This window comes from Panthera onca, chromosome A1 (assembly GCF_046562875.1).
Source record: "Panthera onca isolate mPanOnc1 chromosome A1, mPanOnc1 haplotype 2, whole genome shotgun sequence".
In the NCBI taxonomy this organism is placed as follows: Eukaryota; Metazoa; Chordata; class Mammalia; order Carnivora; family Felidae; genus Panthera; species Panthera onca.
The window spans coordinates 132,306,934-132,320,530 of record NC_138339.1 but is presented as its reverse complement, the minus strand read 5'-3'; the positions used below and the strand labels follow the sequence as shown (position 1 = coordinate 132,320,530).

The following is a 13,597-nucleotide window of genomic DNA, read 5'->3' as shown; positions in this document are numbered from 1 at the left end:
AGCTAGATATTTTTACAGAGTTCCTAGCTAGACATCAAAATTAAAACAACAGCAACAAAAAAAAATTCTGCGTAAGTGCCACGTGAATCTGATGGTTACAATTAAGTTCCACGAAATGGATTGTGACTTCTGACAGAATTGGAATACTTCAACATTCTGGCTTTTAACTAAAATGCTACATTCAGTCTTTCCATATAATTAAAAGCATGCTACTTTTTTTCTTTCTGACGACCTCCTGTTTTTCAGGTTTCGCTACACAAAATACATAGCACCAAAACTGAATGTACAATTGTAAACTTGGAGAGGGACGAAGAAGGGCAGTTGAAAATAGATAGCTTTTGGGGTGCCTGGGTGGCTCAGTTGGTTAAGTGTCTGACTCTTGGTTTTGGCTCAGGTCATAATCTCATGGTTTGTGAGTTTGAGCCCCACATCAGGGTCTGTGCTGACAGTGCAGAGCCTGCTTAGGATTCTCTCTCTCCCTCTCCCTTTGCCCCTCCCCTGCGCTCTCTCTCTCTCTCAAAATAAATAAATGAACTTTAAAAATTTTAAAAAAAGAAGAAAATAGCTTTCTCCTCGTGACCCATTTTGTCTCCATGATATTTCTGTCCCAGAAAAGGATAGAAAAAGCTCTCTTCTGTATTATGTTATCTGCCCATCTCCAGGACACCAGTGGTATTTCAGGTGGCCACCCCAATTAAATTACATTACCTTCTCAAAGGCATTCATCCTCAATGTCTGGAGATATATAAGCATATTGTGATAAGTATGGGTACTTGACACTATAAATTACAAAATAAAAAATCCTTGATTCTTATTTTTAAAATCCATGATTGTTGATCTATGACATTATGTCTATCCCTGGCTTTTATATTAGGTGGACAGAATTATAGTATCCCAGTTACAAGGGTTGGAAAAAAATTAATAAACCAGTAGGTACTAATTTATTCAGTCATTTAACTACTATTTATTGGGTTTATTGTATTTGCCAAGAAACAAACTAGGGATAGAGCATTAGAGTTGTTTTTTTGTTTTTTTGTTTTTTTTTTCATTTCAAAACCACTCTGCACTCTACTGTAAATTTGTCCTCATTTGTATGTAAATGAGAGATTTTTTTTTTCCCCTCACACCAGGACTTTCAGGTCTTTTCATGGCTCCCGCTTAGTGAGCTCTTACCCTACCTTTGTTGTATTTTGAGAATTTCCTGTGGTGGCCACCTCTTTCATCCACAGACATTCTCTTTATTTCTCCCTGAATAAGCTTTGATTTGCAGATCAAGCCTCTCTACTAATGCATTGCTTTGCCACCTCTTGACAGTGATATATCCCCCTGGATAAAAGGAAAGGATGCTATATTATGCAGGTTTAATGTGATTTTTGCCTTCTCAGGATATTCATCATCCGCTTGCACCACCAACACTAAACACAGAAAAAAAACCTGTTTTTGTTCCTGTTTCATATAATATTTTTAAAATTCCTCTAAAATAATTGTAACTTGCTACAAATGGATGTATCATCAATCTCTCTTGCAACTCCTACTTGGCTAAGGATAATTGTGTAATCCAACAATTTATTTCTGACAGTATTGACATATTAATTTCTGCTCTTTGAGTATGCAGAACATTGCATACTTATTTATAATCATATTTTCAGAACACCAATGGGAGACCAGCATTATTCACTAGAAAGGAGTCGATGATTTTATCCCAGAAGATTCATATTAATGTAATTCCTCTGGAAGCAAATTAAAATGAATGTCCCCGCTGTTCATATTTTCTTATAGCAGCCGTGCTAGATGCCAAAGAACATGAGGATAGAAGTTTGTTCATGAACTGTGGTGAAAATAAACCTATGTTTGATTTTCACAAAGTTATCTTTAATAATTGAGCATTTGCTTTGGAACCACTTTAAGAAGTGAAGCCTTCTATATATGAGTATATCTGTTCTATGTTAAGTAGAGTGAAGTAGATTAATCATGTTATATTTAATAGAAATGTGATTTCCTTGGGGATTTATATAAATTGCATTTGTCTCAATATTGTTTTTTTTCCAAATTGCTTTAAGATACCATTTAATTCTTACTGTGAGAAAAATATTCTCATTGCTGTCCTGCTATTTGGTCACTTTACCAATGATATCATTTGACATGAGCTTGCTCTGTTAATTTGCACCAGAGAATATGACATTTTGCTCATTTGTCAATTAAATGTGTCTAGTGTGTAGATACTAGGTTCGTTCTAAATTAGTGGTTAAGAAAGCTAAAGTGGAAAAAAACTCACTTTATAATGTACTGTCAATCTCTTGTTACAGAAGGTTGGCTGTGATGGTTTTTTAGGGTCCCTTGCAAGGGAAGATCATTGTGGTGTATGCAATGGCAATGGAAAATCATGCAAAATTATTAAAGGAGATTTTAATCACACCAGAGGAGCAGGTAATTATTCTTTTAATTCTTTTCAAAAAAAATAAATCTAAACAGTCTTTGGGAAAGAGATTACATGGAAGTTGACTTAGAAATCACAGTTCTGACTCCATCATTGAAGACTTTTTTAATGGATAGGGAGTGAGTTTCCATGATGACATACAATACCTGTGACATGAGCCAGAAACTCTAACAAGCCCATGTCCCATTAATGTAAATATGAAGTCATCTGTTATGCATTTAATATATTGGAGCAGAAAGGGAATAATCTAATTTGCATTGGCTAATGCTATCAGGTTTCTAGAGATCTTATTCTCCAATGCAAAGCCTGATGTCTAACAGAGAATAATGATTTCTAACAGCGTGGAACAGCTATTGAGAGTATTAGTCTTCAGGTTTTCAGCCTTCCATTTTGTTTTTTGTTTTTTTTTTAATGTTTTTATTCACTTTGAAGGAATAAAATTTTGGAAACAGAGTCTATAGCAGTGTAGCATAGTGGAAATGATAACAGGGAGAATCAGAAGATGTTCCAGATATATGAATAGTGGAAAGTCATCCTTTCTTCTCTAGTTTCATCATCTCTAAGTACCAGTACTCAGGGGATGGAAGAATGAAATGACCATCAATGATCTATGTAGTGTGAGTTTTAAAGTGATCCACCACAAAAAGTGATACTGTCTGTACTGAAATATAATAACCTACAGATTTGCTTTATATACAGAAAACACCTTACACTCAGGTCCTCAAGCATACTGGGAGGAAGCAGACGTTTACATTAGTATCTTACCTGGATGTCTGTCTTTTAAACTATCTTATATTTATGATTATAATTTCATCATTATCAGCATGCTTAGACTACATACCTCAGCTTGTTCCTATTTTAAATTCTTTTCTTGTTCAAATATCAAAAAAACCTGAGACTAAAGTATGTATTAGTTTGAATACTAAGAACAACCATTTGTGTTTGAATAATCAAGATAGCGGAGTTCCTCTAGGTAAAAGAGTCCTTCGGAAAAGAAAATTAGACACAGCCCTCTAAAGTTGAATGTAACCTTTTGCTAGGCCCCAGCAGAATAAAAGATAAGTGAGCTTGGAGATCTTAAAGCCTAAAAATAACTGAGGCCCAGGGTAAAGTGTAGATCAAAACTCTCAACCTCCAAAGCTGTGAAAAATGTGACAGGTCCTACAAGTCAAAATCTGCCAGAGCTCATTTAGAAAAGTCATACTTAACTGTAATAGCCTCTCAGACTTTCAACTAAGAAGTACAATTATAATAACCTTTCCAGGATGATTGTAGCGGAGGAGGGTTTCCAGTATGAAGTTAAAATGAAGCCTGAAAGACCAAAGGGGTTTAAAGATACAAGAATTTTTGATGACTATTCTTGCATGGTTATTTACTATGTATGGAAACAGTTCACCGAATTATTGATAGGCATTCAGCACTGATATCTTTATTTAGTTGTAATAACACTTTTTTTTCCCACTGAGCATATAAAAGAGAAATACCAGTTTAAAAATTGCTTTCCTTTCTGACTGTAGTTATGTGGGTACATTTTCCCCCAGATTCTTACTTCAAACCTCCTTTGTTTTTACTGCACTTTAATTTCTACTTTTGTTCATTTGTTCATTTGCTGTTGGTAACTCGTGTTCATGGAATCTATTATTTGGAAAATGTCTGAGATGCCTAAGATACTGAGAATATCAGAGGCTATTAATGTTGCTTTCCTCCTTCCAGATATATGCTAGCTTCACATGGCTCTCAGGGAAAAGACTAGAATTGTTAGTTTGGACCGTGAAGTCCTGCATGGTGTTGTACCTACCTGTCTCTCCGACATCGTCTCACACCATCATCCCTTTCCTTCCCAAATTTCTTACAGATGTTCAAATGACCATGCTCCCTTCAGCACCTTGCATTTAAAAATATGGCTCTTTTAGCTTTCTCTTAGCTTTGCTGGTTAATTCTAGACATCACTTAGATCTCAGTCAGATGTCACTACTTCGGTGAGCACTGAAAACCTCTACCCCCATCACTAACAACTATTTTAGTGACACTATATTTGTATCCATATGGTGAGGTTCTAATCACATTTGTAAGTTTACATTTATTAATTTTTCTTTCCCTCCTAGTCTTTAAGATTAATGAGGGAAAATCTCATGATTATTTTTAACTCTACATTCCCAATGACCAGCACAGTGTGTGATCCATTAATATTTATCAATGTAATTAATAATGAAGCATTATATTTTAGGAAGTTTTAAAAACAAAACTCTGTATGAGCCCTTAATTATATCGTGGGCTTCATCTCCTTGTGATTTGGGGATTGTTTTGTACATTTCTCTTCAGACAATTTTATCCTTATGTTTATGGACTTCCTAGAATTTCTTGAAGGAATTGTAGCCTTATTTGGTCCAGTTGGCCATGGACACTGTATATATATACTGTATGAGTAACACATGTGCAGACACATGTGGGTGTTTTCAGTCCCTGTGCTCTATTTAGAGTTTGTTAAATCATTTTTTTTGGAGCTAGAAAATAAACTTGAGGAGTTTTTTTTTTTTCTTTTTCTTAGTGCATTTATCATGTCTCATTGTAACTTGCCTAGATGTGGGATAATTTTTAAAGGAATTTTTAAAGATAAATTGTATATTTGGCTGATAATAGAACTAGATAGTTATCAGTATACACTAAGAAGAAAATGGGCATAAAATGTGTTATTCTTAGCATAAGAGATGATGATACTGATCCTGTATAAGGAACACATCCTCTTAGACTTTGTTTGTATGTTTGGCACAGCAGTGGAGAGTCATAGTGTTATGGATTCTATTGCATGAAATAATAGCAGCGGGTCATAGCTCGAAGTCCATAGTGGAATCAGATAGATCTTAGGTCACAGCTTCAGTCACCTAATTACTGTGAGAGCAGTCTTGAAAACGGTAATTTTTCCCTTTCCCTTTATTTTCTCATCAATCAAATGAGAAATGTAGTATCTACTTTGGATGTTACCCTTATGATTAAATGAATAATTATGTAAATTGCGTACAATAGTGACTAGCACATAGCTAGTCACAGTCTGACGTTTATCATTATTACTACCATGAAGATAGTGATTGCTGTTGGCATTTTAATAGGTCTGTTTAAGAATGGAATCTCTGGTTATTAAATAGGATGTTCCTGTGAACAAAGCCAACTCTCCAACATGAGGATCAAATTTACAATTTTGACATCACAGACTTTATTCCAACTACTAAACTTGGCAGTAGCCACTCTCATATTCACTGCTTTAAAAAATTGCACATTCTGGGGCACCTGGGTGGCTCAGTTGGTCAAGCGACCAACTCTTGATTTCGGCTTAGATCATGAGCTCATGGTTCATGGGATTGAGACCCGCGTCTGGCTCTGCTCTCATAGCACAGAGCCTGCTTGGGATTCTCTCTCTCCCTCTCTCCCTATGCCCTTCTCCTGCTGGTGCTCTCTCTTTCTCTCCCTAAATAAATAAATAAACCTTTAAGAAGTAAAATAATAAAATAAAAAATAAATTTAAAAATGCACATTCTCAATCATGCTAAATGACTTACCTACTGAAAAATATCTTGGTCCCCATTCATTGGCCATCTCTCTTCAAACCATTTTGCTCTGTATTTCTCTTTCTCCCTTTTTTCTTGAAACTCCGTCTAACTCATCTGTCCTTCAAGCGATTCCAGTTGAGTAATGACACTTGCTCTAGATAGAACTATAAACTTAGACATAACCTACTGTCCTAATGTACAGCAAACCTCTGAGTTTACTGCTAAACTCAAATAGGAATTTACAGTAACTCCCTCTACTTCTCTCTCTCTCTCTCTCTCCTCTTCTTTCTTAACATCCTGAAATTTAATATCTTCTCCAAATACTTTATTAAGTTACTTTGCTCAGAGATGAATAGTCACCTCTTGATTGTGACATTCAGTGGGGCCCTCCTTAGTCATCTTTCTCTTTGATGTTTCTACAGCTTCTGACACAGTTGACCAACAGCTTCTCTTAAGACAATCCAATCTATAGGATCCCATTGCACCAGAACAGCCAGATCTCCTGCTTCTCATGGTTATTCCTTCTCTGGATTCTTTTTTATTTTCAGTCTCTCTCTTTAAAGCTATGACTGTCCTAGGTTGAGTCCTTCACTTCTCTTCTCCCTCAGTTTTCTCCAGTTACTTCCATGGCTGATATTACCACCTCACAAAAGTACTCCAATAGCCTAGTCTTTGTCTGGAGTTCCAGATGTTCCAGAGTTCTTTGTAGCTATTTTCACTAGTGTGTTATGTTGGTTTATTAACTATAATTTGCGAAGTTCAACTTATCAGAACTATCAAAGATTGACTTCCATTTTCTTATAAACTATGGCTGCATTCTCACATAAGTAATAAGAAAGCTTTGTGTTCAGTGTTTATTTCCCCACTTTCTATTGGTTGTCAGTTCAGAATTTTTTTTTTCTTCACAGGGCCTACTGGGTTTTCTTCCTTAGCCTCTCGTGCTCCTGGAGTTTTATGTTAGCCTCCCAATACAGTTAATCCACAACTCGCCTATCACTAGGCATCCTGCATACTGCTCTCAGATAAAGCTTCTCCCAACCAGTAGCTGATTACCAAGTTCCTTGCTATGTTCACTAACTTCAGATGGATCAATTCAGTATCTTGGGCATGCATTAAAACTCTCTTTAACAGAGACATATTCTAACATCTTGTCTTTCTGACAGAATTATTTTACTTATGTGCTACCAAAAATATTACTTGCTCTCTTACTTTCCCTTGCATTCAGCTAACTCATACTTTTTTTTTATGCATATCCAATTCCTGTCCATTCTTCAATAACAGTTCGTCTGTTTACTTCTTTGTGAAGCTTTACTTGACTCTATGAAATGTTCTCTTCTCTGAATCTGAGTGATTCGAGTTGATGCCAGTGTTTCTCAAACATGAGTAATGTGTATAACAATTTAAAAGGAAAACAAAAAATCCCACTTCCGTGAGTTAAAAATAGCAGTGAACCTTTTGAGTGGTGATGTAATCAGAGGAGGAGGACTATTGAAACAGTGGTTTATATTTTTAAGCAGGGAGTTAACCATACCATCCTGCATATGATCTTTTTTACATAATTTTTGAATTTTTATTTAACTCCTATTTGTATAAGGTATTTTTGCTTTGTCTTTCCAATTTCATTATGAGCTCATTGAGTGCACAGATCTTCTTACCGTACTTCTGTGTATAAATCGGTAGTAAACATTTGCTTCTACTTTCATCACTGCCTACTTTGTTCATGTTTCAAAATGATAGTGCTTGTATGATTTGGTTTGCTAACAATGGTTAAATTGGGTAAGCAGCATTCACTAATGGAAATTATGATTCAGAAAACACATGCCTCAGATTCCAGCCACTGCCACCGGGTGGGGAGTGTGCTACCTTTGGGTTTACACCAATAATTATAAACAGTTTCGGGACTCTGAAAAATTAATCAACAGATGACAACTCTGGGATCAGTTATTGTGCCTTTCTACTAGCTTTGAAGTTAGACTTTGATCAGATACATGGAGCTACACAAATATTAAGAATATTAAATATTACCTATATCATATATATTATAATATTAAAATTTAAAGCATAACTACTCAGCCAAAAGTAGGTGTCTGCTGTATAACTCTTCTGCACTAAATGAAGTCTTAATTGTGACTTCTTCTGCAAACTCTCTTTTATCTCACTTTATCTTTTTATCTTATTTCACTTCAAGTGTTACATTCCTCACCTCTGCTAAAAAGGGTTTTCTAACAAACACTTAATTGGGTCTTGCTTCTAGCTGTTTGACATCTTTCAGGGTGATGCTAGATTGCAAGGTGCAACCTTACACTTTCTTGTCTCCAGCCCCAGTTTCAAAACCCTTTGTTAATCTCCTCAGGGAGTGCTTGGGTCTCTCGTCCTATTCTCAGCTACTCCAGGGACCTGATCCTGCCAGCTGCATTCTCTCCAGCTGCCTTTCCTTCTTCCCCACACATTCTAACTTAAAGGAGTTTCATGAGCAAAATCTGAAGTTACTTATTTTGTTCCATGATCTACTGTGTTTCTAAATGAGCTCTACCATTGTGGTTTTTCCCCCTCCTACTTCATAAGAGATCAATGAGCCTTTATGTTTTTTAACATAAAATACAGTTACCTTTTTGCCCTTAATACTGCTATAGACTCGACATCTTTCCAAGAAATTTCTCCCCTTGCAATGATGACAGCTTTTGTATGCATTTTTTTTCTTTCCATAAGTATTGAAATACCATAGCAAAAACCAAAACCAAAAGAAAAAAAGAGCAAGTCAATTAAGAAAAGAGATCTTAAGAGAATTCAAGATTTATTTCGTGTTTTATTGACCCTTACAGGTTATGTAGAAGTGCTGGTGATACCTGCTGGAGCAAGAAGAATCAAAGTTGTGGAGGAAAAGCCGGCACATAGCTATTTAGGTAACCTGACACAGAGCCGATCCAAGTACGAGCCCCACTCCCTGCCCTGACAGTTCTGTAATGACGAAGACATCAATCTGTTTCTAGTTACATGTTTGAATTTCCCAGGAAGCACCTCTTGTCATATCGAGTAGGAATTTCTTTCCTTCTCTCCCAGGGACTTATCAGAGCAAAAGCAATCTGGTTGTCTATGTTTTTGGGAGAGTATAAATTGCTTCCACATGTTATGCTGTGTTATAAAAAAAAAAACTCATTGGAGGATTTAGGTATGTTTTATTTCACACATATGCAGACATATTTCATAAACATGTTTATTTCATATATGCATATACACATTCACATTTATTGCATGTACAAATGCATATATGTGTGTGTCTGTGCATATGATTCCTTTAGAAATAGAAAATCTTGTGGGATTCTCAAAAAAATTCTGACATACTGAAAGGATTTAATGTTTTGATGGGAAATGGTGCTGTTTCCTTTCCTCACTTTACGTATATTCACCTACGAAGAGAGTATTTTAAATGTTTAAATATTGCATATGGAAAGAATTGTATCAGCTATTTTAATTAGGCCAATTAATGATTTAAATATATGAAAGAAAATGCTCAGTTGCCAAAATACATATTGCTCACATATCAAAATTACAAACCAATTAAGTCATATGAAATGGTTGTCTGTAGTTATGGCATCCATGGATTAAAGGGATCTAATGTGATTAGGTCTGGTAAAAGAGTAAATATTCTACGTATAAGATCATATCATCTGCAATCAGAAATAATTGTACTTCTTCCTTTCTGATTTGAATGCCTTTTATGCTTCTGAATTCGGTTTGCTAGTGTATTGTTGAGAATTTTTAAATCAATGTTCATAAGGGAAGCTCCTGTGTAGTTTTCTTTTTTTTGTAGTGTCTTTGTCTAGCTTTGGTATCAAAAATGAGCTAGGCCTCCTAAGTGTGAATTAGGAAGTCTTCCCTCCAATTCAGTTCTTTGGAAAATGTGAGGATTGATGTTGGTTTTTCTTTAGATGTTGCATAGAATTTACCAGTGAAGCCATTTTAACATCCAGTAATTTTCTTTTGGGGGATACTTTTGATTACTGATTCAGTATCCTTGCTAGTTATAAGTATTTGTGATTCGGTCTTAGTAAGATTTGTGTTTCCAGGAATTTGTACACTTCTTTTAGGCTATCCAATTTGTTCGCATATAAATTTTTAAAATTTTTATTCAAGTATAGTTGCCATACAATGTTCTATTAGTTTCAGGTGCACAATATAGTGATTGGACAGCTTTATACATTGCACAGTGCTCGCCGTGACAAATGTAGTAGCCTTCTGTTACCATATGGTCTTATTATAATTAACTGTATTCCCCAAGCTGTAATTTTAATCCCCATGACTTATTTATTTTATAACTGGAAGTTTGTACCTCTTAGTCCCCTTCACCTATTTTGCCCATCCCTCCACTGCTCTGTCTGTCTAGCAGCTACCAGTTTCTTGTCTGTATTTATAAGTCTGTTTCTGTTCGTTCATTTGAGATTACATATAAATGAAATCAAGTCGTCTTTCTCTGTGTGACTTATTTCACTTCGCATAATACTCTAGGTCCACCTATGTTGTCAGAAATGACAAGAGCTCACTCTTTTTTTTTGACTGAGTGATATTTCATTGTGTATATGCACCACACCTTCTTTATCTCTTGGTGGACACTGAGATTACTTCCGTATCTTGGCCATTGTAAATAATGCTGCAATAAACATGCGGGTGCATATATCTTTTTGAATTAGTGTTTCCATTTTCCTTGGGTAAATAGAAGGTGGAATTACTGGATTGTATGGCGTTTCTATTTTTAATTTTTTGAGAAATTTCTGTACTGTTTTCCACAGTGGCTACACCAGTTTACATTCCCACCAACAGTATATGAGGGTTTCTTTTTCTCCACAACCTAGTTAAAGCTTCTTACTTCTTGTCTGTTTGATATGAGCCATTCTGACTGGCATGAGAATTATTACGGTACATTTCTTACCATCCTTTTTATTTTTGCAGCATCGGTTGTAACGTCCGCACTTTCATTTCTGACTTTTCAGTTGTCTTTTTTATTTTTCTTTCTTAGTCAAGTGCAGCTAAAGTTTTGTTGATTTTGTTCACCTGTTCAGTGAACCAATTTCTGGTTTTGTTAGTTTTCTCTATTATTTTTCTATTCTCTATTTCATTTATCTCTGCTCTAATCTTTATTATTTTCTTCTTTAGGTAGCTTTGGGTTTAGTGTGTTCTTTTTCTAGTTCCTTAGCTTATAAAGTCAGGTTGTTAACATTATAAGATCTTCTTTTTTTAATGTAAGCATTTGTTGCTCTAAGTTTCCACCCACAGCACTGCTTTTGCTGTGTCCTCTACCTTTTGCTATGTTGTGTTTTCATTTCCATTTGTCTCAAGATATTTCCTAATTTCCCTCATAATTTCTTCTTTGGTCCATTGGCTTTTTGAGTGTTGTTTCATTTCCACATTGATGAATTTTCCAGTTTTCCCTGTTACTGATTTCTAAATCATTTCCCATTGTGGTCAGAGAAGATACTTTGTATGATATCTATCTTTTAGGACACGGGTATCTTTTGGGGGGCCATTATTTATGACCCCACAGTCACTAATTTCTATCCAGGAGTTTATACCACAACTAGTTCTTCTTGATAGTTGCCTTTACCACTCTAATACATCAGCAAGTCCTGTCAGTTACTCAGATATATCACTTTCTCTCCATAACCACCGTGACCCCCCACTCAAGCTACTCTCTGCTGCATTGTCCTGCTTTATTTTCTTCAGAGCACCTACCACCAGCACCACTGAGTTTTCTTCTCTGTTTGCATACGTGCTTTTATATTGTGTATCTTCCAGTGTTAATTTTGAAGTCAGGGATCATTTTTCTCAGAGCTTTATCCACAGTAACTAAAGCAGACTCTGGCACACAGAAAGTAATAAAGACTTTTTTTGAGTGAATTTTAATTAAAAAAAGATGGTTCATACTTGTATAGTAATTAGTATGGGTGAGTTCTTTAAATATATCTGCTAAATAGATCTTCACATGTCTGTGAAGTAGGCACCACTAATTTTTTTTTTAAATCAAAAACTAGAGGACCAGAGAGTTTAAGTTTCTTTCCCAAGATCATACATCTAAAAAACCATGATCTTAGATTTAAGCCCAAGCAGTGTGGCCATTGTATCTGGTTCCTACTGTCTCTTTTTACTTTTTGTTTTTTTTTTTAATTCATTGTCTCTCACATTATGCTTGTGATTTTAAAGTACATGTCCTATATGAACAAATTTTCCTTGAACTTTCCCCCAATCTCCCTCTTTCCCCCCATTTCTTAACTAATGAGATCAATTGTATAGCATTAATTCAGGGGAATATAAATCATGAAGTGGTGGTTTTCTTCTCCCGTCACTACCTCCAGGTATGCCAGATCCCATCTTCTTTCCCTTATGTATATCTCTAAACATAAATCTCCAACCACTTTTTGTTATGAGAAGAGCATTTAATTTAAAAATGGAATCCCATGTCTTTTTTTTTTTAATTTGTTTAATGTTTATGTACTTTTGAGAGAGAGAGAGAGAGAGAGAGAGAGAGAGAGAGACAGGGCATGAGGTGGGGAGAGGCAGAGAGAAAGGAAGACACAGAATCTGAAGCAGACTGCAGCCTCTGAGTGTCAGCACAGAGCCCAACATGGGCCTAGAACCCATGAACCGTGAGGTCATGACCTGAGCCAAAGTCAGACGCTTAACCGACTGAGCCACCCAGGCGCCCCAGAATCCCACGTCTTTGTTAAGTCTCTGGCCTCATGATTGTCACTTTTCTTTGTGCTTAGAATTAGGCATAAGTTACTAGGGTCTCTTACTTTTTAAGGAAATAGCATGAGTGCTCCTGAACAGTCTGAATACTACTTGGGAGATTCATGTTGAAAATAGAAGTTTCCTTACTTCTTAACTGAATCAATCACAGCTATCCTGATGAATTAGGAGAAGGGTGCAAGGATGAAGAGAAAGTGGCCAGTGGTATGGTCCAGTCACAGACTGGGAATGGGAAGAACTCAGTGGCTTCTAGAGACATTGAAGTAGTTGAGCTCATGAAACTTGGTGAGAATGGTTGTGTGGATAGAAAGTAAAGTTCAAGGATCACTTCTAGGTTTATGGATTAAACAACTGGGCAAATAATAATGGCATTTGCTGAGATAGCACACATGGATGAGAGGAAATTTTGGGGGAAAATGGCACAGTATTAAAATCCTCGATTTTAAGCCTAAAATCTTAGATTTCAAGCCTATCATAGAGAATACATATCATAAACCACATTTCCTAAAGGCTTCTTTGGACATTGGAAAGAAGTTATTGAAAATCTTTATCTGAAATAGCATCAGGAAAATGGATTATTTCCTGGAAAGCTGATCTTTAACAAATTAACTTGTCTATATAAAACTATAATTTCATTGGAGACAGTTAATTCCCTCCCAATACAATTATTCTTTTACATTACTCGCTGAATTATATTCCCATATGTAATTATTATCTGCATTTCTGAATATCATGGCTCAGTTTTGTTAATAATTAATCAGAAAGTCCAAAATGGAGAGTAGTTCAGATCGACCATATGTTATATCTTTACAAAAATCACTGTAGCTTATGATTCTTAAAAGTCTAATAAAAAAGGTCATATGGGCCCATTTAC

At 35.7% G+C, this 13,597-nt stretch overlaps 1 protein-coding gene across 1 annotated transcript in view; it reads left to right on the top strand.

The window, feature by feature from the left end:
- Nucleotides 1-13,597, top strand: part of ADAMTS19 (ADAM metallopeptidase with thrombospondin type 1 motif 19) — a 236,214-nt gene that overhangs the window by 162,888 nt on the left and 59,729 nt on the right. The window contains exons 15-16 of the mRNA XM_060636222.3: nucleotides 2,307-2,427; nucleotides 8,805-8,885. Coding sequence (XP_060492205.1) covers nucleotides 2,307-2,427; nucleotides 8,805-8,885 — 202 coding nt within the window. The remainder of the gene's footprint in view (nucleotides 1-2,306; nucleotides 2,428-8,804; nucleotides 8,886-13,597) is intronic.